The 9,996-nt window shown below is 40.9% G+C and overlaps 1 protein-coding gene across 8 annotated transcripts in view; it reads left to right on the forward strand.

The window, feature by feature from the left end:
• Nucleotides 1-9,996, forward strand: part of ccdc30 (coiled-coil domain containing 30) — a 158,648-nt gene that overhangs the window by 100,295 nt on the left and 48,357 nt on the right. For all 8 annotated transcript variants that reach the window (XM_043675686.1, XM_043675692.1, XM_043675693.1 and 5 more), the window contains 2 exons: nucleotides 207-561; nucleotides 2,954-3,082. In XM_043675686.1, coding sequence (XP_043531621.1) covers nucleotides 207-561; nucleotides 2,954-3,082 — 484 coding nt within the window. The remainder of the gene's footprint in view (nucleotides 1-206; nucleotides 562-2,953; nucleotides 3,083-9,996) is intronic.

A 9,996-nucleotide genomic window follows, 5' to 3' on the forward strand; every position in this document is an offset into this window, starting at 1 on the left:
TTATTGCCGGTTCTTCCTATCAGAAAGAAAATGGGAGCAGAGGCTGTGATGTGAAATTGTTGAAATATGATTTGTTTTCAGAAGATAAAGTAGTGCCTAAAAAAAATGAGGTGCTGTTCCTGAAACATCTTTTGAACTTCATTAAATTATTATAGAAGGCTTAGGCTATTATACTGACTATTTTTCTAAAACATTCTGCTCCTCAGCAACCAGATGACCAATCCTTCCAACAAAAATCTAGAATTTATGCAGCAGCAACTCAACACAGTGCTAAAGGAAAACCAGCAGCTGAATGAAGACAATCTTATTTTGCGGCAGCAATTGTGCAGCGACCAGCACAGCAGTCAGAATATTAACCAGGAGATTTGTAACTTACGGCAACAGCTTAATGCCAGCCAGCAGGAGTCCAAACTACTCGCACAGGAAAATTATACCATTCGGCAACAGCTGGGCTGCAGCCAACAGGAGAACCAGCGCCTGAACCAAGAAGTGTCCAACATACAGAAACAGCTGACTGACCTAATTCATTCTAAAGAACAAGTGGAAGACAACATTACTCAGGTAGGTTGCATTGCAAATATCCTGCTGTACCAGTCGAGCCAAAGGTCCTGAGGAGATTCCAAATACTCAGACCATGATTTTGGACTGACACTTATAATGGCAAAAGTTAGATTTAGAGGGTAGTGAACAGGCAGGAAAGACACCTAAAGGTACCAATAAAGCAGATCAGACCTTTAAACATATTTTAGGACTATGATATGGTACCAGAGCTGCACACAAGAGCCAAGAAGTCACAAACCTCAAGTTGAGTTTTTATTGGTAGATAACTGTATTTTCTGAAAAGCATTGAATGCCATGACAAGTGTGCAAGCTGTGTAAAAGAAGACATGAAATCATTCATTAAATAATTTTCCCCAGCTTCATATCATGTTGAGGGTCAATTTGGAAATACAGACAACTATACAGCCCTTAAGTACAGATGACTACATAGCAGCTGAGAGGGGACACTTATTTTGTCTAAATTACAGCTTTCATACAGGACAACAGTGAGGAGAATTCATTTGGTGATGTCACATTATGAAAAAAAACTTCTTTGGACCCACTCTTCAGTCCCTGCCTATAATGGAATTTTAGCATCTAAAATTCTCTAAATGCCTTAGGGTGGCACAGTGGCTCAGTGGTTAGCACTGCTGCCTCACAGCACAGGGTTCCAGGTTTGAGTCCAGCCTCAGGTGACTGTCTGTGTGGAGTTTGCACATCCTCTCCGTGTCTGTGTGGGGTTGTTTCGGTTTCCTCCCACAGTCCAAAGACGTGCAGGTCAGGTGAATTGGCCATGCTAAATTGCCCACTGGTGTTAGTGTTAGGAGGGAAATGGTTCAGGGTGAGTTACTCTTCAGAGGGTTGATGTGGACTGGTTGGGCTGAAGGGCCTGTTTCCAAACTGTAAGTAATCTAAACAAAAAGGATTTGAAACATAAGTGCAATGAGTTTTTTTCACCTGTTGGTGATTTAGAACCTCCTAATTCATCACCACTATCACAAAGTGCCAAACATAGTTATCTCCAAGAGGAATGCGTCTATCCAGCTCCCCTTGATATTTAAAAGCAGTGCTTGTCAGTTCCCACAAACCAACATCTTGTGTATAGTATCAGAAACTTAAATAGAGTCATTGCACAAATAGCATTTGTACAAGAGCAGATTGGAGGCTGGGTTTTCTACACTGACTAATTCACCTCCTGACTCCTCAACGCTTTTCCATCTTCTGCAAAGGAACAGTCAAGGGGCACCACCTAGCCACTGCTTATTGTAAAATTATACAATACAGTCCTCTTTCAGTATTAGAATGGAACATAAGCCTAGATTTTGACTCAAATCTCAATTTTCTAACCCAGAGGTAAGAGTGCTCCATTGCTTCTAAAACATGATACTTCCACAAGTGCCACTCAGCTCCTGACCTCCTTACAGCCATGATCCAAACATGGACAAAGGAGCTAAACTCCAGAGGTAAGAGTAGAGTGACTGCTCTTGATATCAAGACTGGATTTAATAAGTACAGTTTGAAAGAGCCCAAGCAAAACTGAAGTCAGTGGGAATCAGATTTGGGTTGGAGGAGGGAGAGGCTCTGCATTGATTGGAATAATATCTAACAGAAATAAAATGATGGTGCTCATTCAAGGTCAGTCATCTCAGTCTCAGAAATTAATTCTGCAGGCATGTGTCTTAGATCCAACCATCTTCAGATGCTTCATGAATGACTTTCTCTCCATCTTAAGGTCAGAAGTGAGGACGTTTGCTGATGATTGCATAAGGATTACCAAAGCAGTCTGTGTCCATTGATGTTTTCTAATCAATCTGTTCACAGATGTTATTATACACCTCTGTGTCACGAGAGCATTAATCTGTGTCCGTATGCAACAGGACCTGAATAGGGTCCAGATATGGGCTGTTAAGTTACATTCATATCACAGCTGGCTGGTGTGGCATACTGTTTTGTCACAAGATCTGAGCCAGGAGGCCCAGGTTTGACTTCTGTCACTTCCAAAGTGTGTCATACATCACTAAACAGATTGATCTAGTAAAAATTTCATACCATAGAAGTAAAAGACAATGACCATTCCTAACAAGAAAGAACCTAACACAATCAGTATTGCTGGGTGAAAATGCTCGAATTCCTTTCCTAACTGCATTGTGGGTGTACCTACACGACATGGATTGCGCGGGTTCAAGAAGGCAGCTCAGCATTATCTTCTTAAAAGTACTTAGTGCGCAATAAATGCGGGCCTAGCCAATGATACCCACATCCCATAAATTCTTTATTTTAAAATACAGCATTCCCATGTTACAGCAGTAGTATCAAGGAAACATTCAAACCTAAAATGAGGACTATCTGACTATCTATTCTGCTTGCAACAAAAAATTTGTCTGTAACTCACTTACTGATTGTTTTCCTTTAGGTGCAGCTGCAAGCTCTAAAGCTGGAAATTAGCCAGTTACAGAATTCACTCGAATTAGAGCAGAAAAATTCTCACCAGCATAAACAAGCTCTAGAATTGCAGTTGGAGGAAGCAAACAACAGGGCTAAGGTACTTGAACAAAGGAGAATAATCCAAATATTGCTCCCGTTAGCTCCTTTTGATGCTTTACAGTGGTTAAATGTTGTGATTAAATTTTGTTCTAAGCCACAATAGCCTAAGCTGTGAGATATCTAATATCAAGCAGTATAATGGTGCTGTGTATGTGCTATGGATGAACTTTAGTCAGGAGATGGGAGAACTAATTTGAGTCTGCTGTACATTCTGTCCATAATTACTGTGATTTTCATTGGAAAATGTGATACTTTCGATCATTAAATATCTTGTGAAGTTAATTACAGCATTCCTAATCTGTAAATGTAAATAGTGAGGTGTCTGTGGAACTGTCCAATAGCAGAAAAAGATGCATTTTGACTGACATTTATGTTTGTACCCCTGCATTACTCAGTTCTTACCACATGATGGCAACTGGTGATATATAATGAACTCAATTTGTTGAGATGCATATTTCTCAGCTGCTGTTGTTCTTGGTTATTGGGAAGTGCCTTTTTTGATAAGACAAATATAAACTACTTTATCAATCCTGTTCACAGCAGATGTGAGAATTGTACTCCAAACTTTTCCCTTCTGTGCTTTACTGCTACCCTGTTTTCAAACAGATTTAGTGGAAAATAAAATCGGAATCTCAAAAGGTAATCACTGGGCCACATACTTCTGGGCTAGAAATGGTCGATCAGATGTCTAAGAGATGAGGAGCTTATGTTCTCCACAACACAGAATGAATCATTACTTAACTGCATTTTATAAATGCAGCCTGTCCTTGCTGTTTGCTTTAAAACATAAAATGTTTTATTATTAGCAGTAATAATCTTTAATCATTCTTCATAGTTTATGTTGGCCTTTTTACTTTTGTTATTTTCTCCAAGATTCTGTGGTGTACTTATAGAGTTATAGAGATATATAGCACAGAAACAGACCCTTCGGTCTAACTCGTCCATGCTGACCAGATATCCTAAATTAATCTAGTCCAACCTGCCAGCACTGGGCCCATATCCTGCTAAAACCTTCCTGTTCAGACATCTATCCAGAAGCCTCCACCAGTTACTCTGGCAGCTCATTCCATACACGCACCACCCTCTGCATGAAAAAGTTGTCCCTTCGGTCCCTTTTAAATCTATCCCCTCACACCCTCTAAACGTATGCTGTCTAGTTCTGGACTCCCCCAACGCAGGGAAAAAACTTTGTTTATTTACCCTATCTCTGCCCCTCATGATTTGATAAACCTCTATAAGTTGACTCTTCAGCCTCCGACACTCCAGGGAAAACAGCCCTAGCCTATTCAGCCCCTGCCTATAGCTCAAAACCTCCAACCCTGACAACAACCTTGTAAATCTTTTCTGAACCCTTTCAAATTTTACAACATCTTTCCTATAGGAGGGAGACCAAAATTGCACAAAATATTCCAAATAGTCAAGATTAGAGTGGTGCTGGAAAAGCACAGCAGGTCAGGCAGCATCCGAGGACCAGGAAAAATCGACATTTTGGGTAAAAGCCCTTCATCAGGAATGAGGCTGGGAGCCTCTGGGGTGGAGACATAAGTGGGAGGTGGAGTAAGGTGGGGGGAGGGGAAATGAGGAAACTGGTGAAGTCCACATTGATGCCATGGGGTTGAACTGTCCTGAGGGGGAAGATGAGGTGTTCTTCCTTGAGGCATCAGGTGGTGAGGGAGTGGCTGTGGAGGAGGCCCAGGACCTGCATGTCTTACGCAGAGTGGGTGGGGGAGTTGAAATGTTTGGCCACAGGATGGTGGGGTTGATTGGTGCGGGTGTCCCGGAGATGTTCTCTGAAGCACTCTGTAAGAAGGCATCTGGTTTTCCCAATGTAGAGGAGACCGCATCAGGAGCAATGGATACAATAAATGACGTGCACTTCCACACGTCATTTATTGTATCCGTTGCTCCCAATGCGGTCTCCTCTACATTGGGGAAACCAGATGCCTTCTTACAGAGTGCTTCAGAGAACATTTCCGGGACACCTGCACCAATCCACTCCATCACCCTGTGGCCAAACATTTCAACTCTGCATAGGACATGCAGGTCCTGGGCCTTCACTATCCTACCTGCGACTCCACTTTCAAGGGACTATGAACCTGCACTCCAAGGTAAGTATCTCAAATGTTTCTCATTAAACATTTTTAAAGAGGAGATGAAACTGTCACCAAAGACTTGTCTGAGACAAGAAACAAAACTTGGAAAAAAAACTTCATAAAATCTGCATTTCCCAAATAGCCATCTTTTGCAGTCACATGTTGCTAATTTTTGAAGAGGCTGAGATCAATAATCTCTGGGCCAGAATGGGTTTACAATCCTCTGTTTGAATCCGCATAATGAATGTCCATTGGATGTTCCCAATAAATGTTTGTGGCATTGGTTTGATAACCAGCAGTGTAATCATGACATTCAATGCATCAATCAATATCCTCCCTTAAGCTCGCACAATTGAACACATAGTCAGCAGCAGGAAGGAATCCCCACCAGTGATATTTAAGGGGATCATCATCTACTTAAAGGCTAAGTTAGTTATTGATTTCAATGTAAAGTGCTTGGTGCTTTCCATAATTGTTTCAAATTACAACATTCTCCAGGGAGTGATGTGGAGGTGTTGAGGAATGTATAGCTGCAGAAATCAATTGCAGTCAAAAATGGGTGCCCTTTGGAAAGCAGCATGATTTGGAATATGAACAAAGGCCAGGCTAACCAAGATAAATTGCTGGAAGATGAGGGTTCATATCAAGAGGTCATATTCAGCCAGAATGTGCAAAGAGCAAGTCAAGGTTGTCGAGGAACCATGTGTGAAACACCCACACTTCAGCAATACATTGCTGCAGCCACAAATGCAACCCAGAGAAGCACAAGGGCTGCATTACCAGTTCATGTGAAGCTGATTGTGATGATGGACTTTTATACATTTGGTTCCTTCCTGGCAGCAAGATGTCAGCAACATCTCGTAGTTTCCCATCTTTATGGTGGAGCAGACTCAAGCAGATGAACGGCCTATTTCATATGTTGGTATGTACTGCTTCGTAAGGGAAGTCACTGAAACTCTCTATTCCGAGAGAGCTAACTGCATTTCATTCTCTCTTGCCAGAGTCAGGTAGGCAAAATGAGTATGCAACTTCATTCAAATTGCAGATGCAGGATGCCATTGACATCACGCACATTGCTTTGCAAATGCCTAATGTCAAAACTGCCTTATTTTGGAATTCAAAGACATTCCAGGCCTTCAACATCCAGCTGGTGTGTGACTACAGCCAACTAATGATGAAGGTCATTACCCAGTATTCTGGCATCAGACCCAATGTCTTTTTTCTGTGACAATCCAAGACACTATCTGCTACAGACATGACTAATTGCTGATGAACACGCGTGCAATGAAAGCCATATTAGCACATAATTGTGATAGAGCAGATTATTGGCAGGATGAAATAATGCTTCCTCCACCTGGACCCCTTATGAAGAACTGTGTAGTATTCAGAACGTGTCTGGGTTCATGTTTGTCTCTAGCATGCTGTACAATCTTACCACCATGAGGGGACAACCCTTGCTGTAGCTACACAGCAAACAGGAGCAGTAAAATGAAGAGGATGTGGGAGGGAGGAGGTAACTGACATGGCCTTGATCTGAGTGCACTGACAATGAAGAAAATATCTAAGTGCAATATCAATAATCTTAACCTCAATTCACCAACAGTCCTGCACATTCCATGTGTCACATCATCTACTCGATCATAATACAAAACCAAAAGGTGCTACCAAATAAGTATTCAGAACCAGATTTATAAATTAAATCATGCTATATTGGAGACAAAAGTCAGCTAATCTTTGTGTATTCCTTTACTGCTATGTCTCTTTGCCTGCCCTAATACTCCTAAGCAATACTACACCCAGAGGGTGTAACATGTTTTAAGTGTTGGATACTACAAATCACTTTGGATGAGAACATCACAGCACAGAGCCCAGAAGGCCTGGCTGCAGACTGCCCCATCTCAGCAAGGCAGCAGCTGGTTGACAGGCAACAGCAATGGAGTAGTAGTGGTGTGACAACAAATGCTGCCTCCCTGAGACAGATCAGCATGTTTATTCTCTATGGATTCAGTGCCATTTCACCAGAGTAGTGTCCTAACAATTCTAAACTCTTTTGGAGGATAAATTACGGATCTGCTTTGACATCCAGGATGCTTCTTTGCAGACTGCAATTCAGAATAATAATAAAACCATAACAAGTAAGAGGAAGTATGTTATTCAACCTTTCAACTTCGCTCTGCTATTTAATGAGCTCATGACTGATTTGCCTCTGCTATACCATCCTGCACTATTCCCATATCACTTGGTTCTCTTATTATCTAAAATTCTTTTGATTTATTTTTAAAATATACTCAACAGCTGAGCTTCCAGAGCTCTTCATCGTAGGGAATTCCAACTGATCACAACCCGTCTGAGTGAAGTAACTTCTCATGCAGTCCTAAATGGCCAATCCTTATTCCAAGACTATGACCCTCAGTTCTAGACATCCAATTCAGGGAAAACATCTTCCAAACATCTATGCTGTCGAACCCCTAATGCTATCATGTATTTCAATGAGATAACTCAAGCTACTTCTCCTCTCAAGCGATACTCATTGTAAGAATTGGTCCAGTAAACTTTCATTGCTCTCATTCCAAAGTAAGGTGACCAAGATACTGTGATCCAGGTGTTGTTTCATCACAACTACACACAATTACAATAAGAGTTTTTACTTTTATTTTTAAATCCCTTCAATATATCATTCATTTACCTATTTCCAACTGTTGACAATCTGTGATCCACTTACAAGACAATCAGATCCTGTGTTGAAATAAATACTGCATTTTCCATATTCTTGCTATTTAAAAATATTATGTATTTTTTCCAGTAAAGTGGATATCTTCACATTTTCCAACACTATAACCAATTTACCATTTTCTTCCTATTGATTTAACGTGTCTAAATACTCTTACAGCCTCTTTGCATCCACTTCAGAGCTTGTTTTTCCACCCATCTTTGAACCATCAGCACACATACAGGTAGTCCCCTCATCTAATTGATTCATATTGTAAATAACTGAGGCCCAAGCTCAGTTGGGTAAATAGTTGGCTTGCGATGCAGAATGCCGATACAGAGTGACGCCGACAATATTTCTGTATAGACTGAGGTTACCATGAAGGACACTCCTTCTTGACCTCTCCCCTTGCCTGAGGTGTGCTAACTCTGAGGTTAAAAGTCACCACTAATAGCCTCTTCTCATGAGAGAGCAACTCTATGGCCCATTAGGAATACGGTAAATTTACCTTTCACGTTTATCAATTTCTAAACTGTCATTGTTGGTTTAATTTTAAAATCTGTCCAATCCTTGGGTTTACCATTTCTTTTTAGCCTGTTCCTTTAATCTAAAAGCTATCTTTAATCTAACATGAGGATAAAATATTATAAGTACTGGAAAGCAAATTAAAAAGAATTCTCAAAATATTCAGCAGATCTGGCTGCAAATGTGAAGAGTGAAACTAGGTGAACAGGTGAAATCTTATCAGGGCATGAATGATGTGGGCTATGCTGCAAAATGTGGCAGAATCACACGAAAAGTCCGGTGAAGCTTATTTCACAACTGGAAGCAACTTGGTATCTTTCTGGGCGTAAAGGCAAGATTCCCACTACGCAACAACAAGTTAAGGGGGATTATTGCTTGTTAATTACCTTATTAAAAACACATCTCTCCTCATTAATATGCAGTTTCTGTCTTACCACCTGTCACAAATTGCAGCCACTATTCATTTTGTTTGTGTTTGCTTTTGCTACCTGTTTGGAATTCATGTTTGGAATTGTCCAATTGCTTGCATGTGATGTTCCTGTACTGGATTGTGATGAGATGTGGTCTACAGTGGACACTGGGGACGGAATAGATTGAGTGCTAGACAGGATGTAATTGAGTCTAGATTAGAGTGGTGCTGGAAAAGCATAGCAGGTCAGCAGCATCCGAGGAAGGAAAATCGATGTTTCGGGCAAAAGCCTTTAATCAGGAATTTGATAAGAGGCAGCAAGAGAGCTAACTGGGCCTGATAGTAAGGTTTAGTCCAACCTTTCAGGGTGCTGACTTTGTAAGATCTGGAAAGAAGTTAGAGATCTGGCAGTTTTAAGCTATGCAAGAAAGCGAAGGGGGTGACTTAACCGTGATTACTGGATTGCAGGAGTAATTAACTGATGAAAAAGATAATATTGAAGGCAAGAAGCAATAAATCAAAGGACAAGCCATGTCTCTAGAGAAAGTGTAAATGGAAAACAGAATTTTAAAAATACTTGCTGTCAATAAATGGGACCAGAGTTTATGATCTGAAACTATTGAACTTACTGTTGAATCCAGAAGACTATTATATGAATAAAAAGAGGAGTTGTAATTCTTTGAACTTGTGTTGAATTTCAGTGGAAAAATATTGATGGCTGGGAACTGAAAGGTCAGAATGGAATTGAAACTTAGGGTCATGATTTAATGGAAATGTTCCACAAGGGGTTTGCATTTGGACTCCCAGTATAGACAATGCCTCAGTTGCAAGCAAGGAATGGACTATAGTAAGTTGAAATATATGTAAGTTGTTGTGGTTCTGTTCGCCGAGCTGGGAATTTGTGTTGCAGACGTTTCGTTCCCTGTCTAGGTGACATCCTCAGTGCTTGGGAGCCTCTTGTGAAGCGCTTCTGTGATGTTTCCTCCGGCATTTATAGTGGTTTGAATCTGCCGCTTCCGGTTGTCAGTTCCAGCTGTCCGCTGCAGTGGTCGGTATATTGGGTCCAGGTCAATGTGCTTATTGATTGAATCTGTGGATGAGTGCCATGCCTCTAGGAATTCCCTGGCTGTTCTCTGTTTGGCTTGTCCTATAATAGTAGTGTTGTCCCAGTCGAA

This window comes from Chiloscyllium plagiosum, chromosome 34, assembly GCF_004010195.1.
Source record: "Chiloscyllium plagiosum isolate BGI_BamShark_2017 chromosome 34, ASM401019v2, whole genome shotgun sequence".
Taxonomy (NCBI): Eukaryota; Metazoa; Chordata; class Chondrichthyes; order Orectolobiformes; family Hemiscylliidae; genus Chiloscyllium; species Chiloscyllium plagiosum.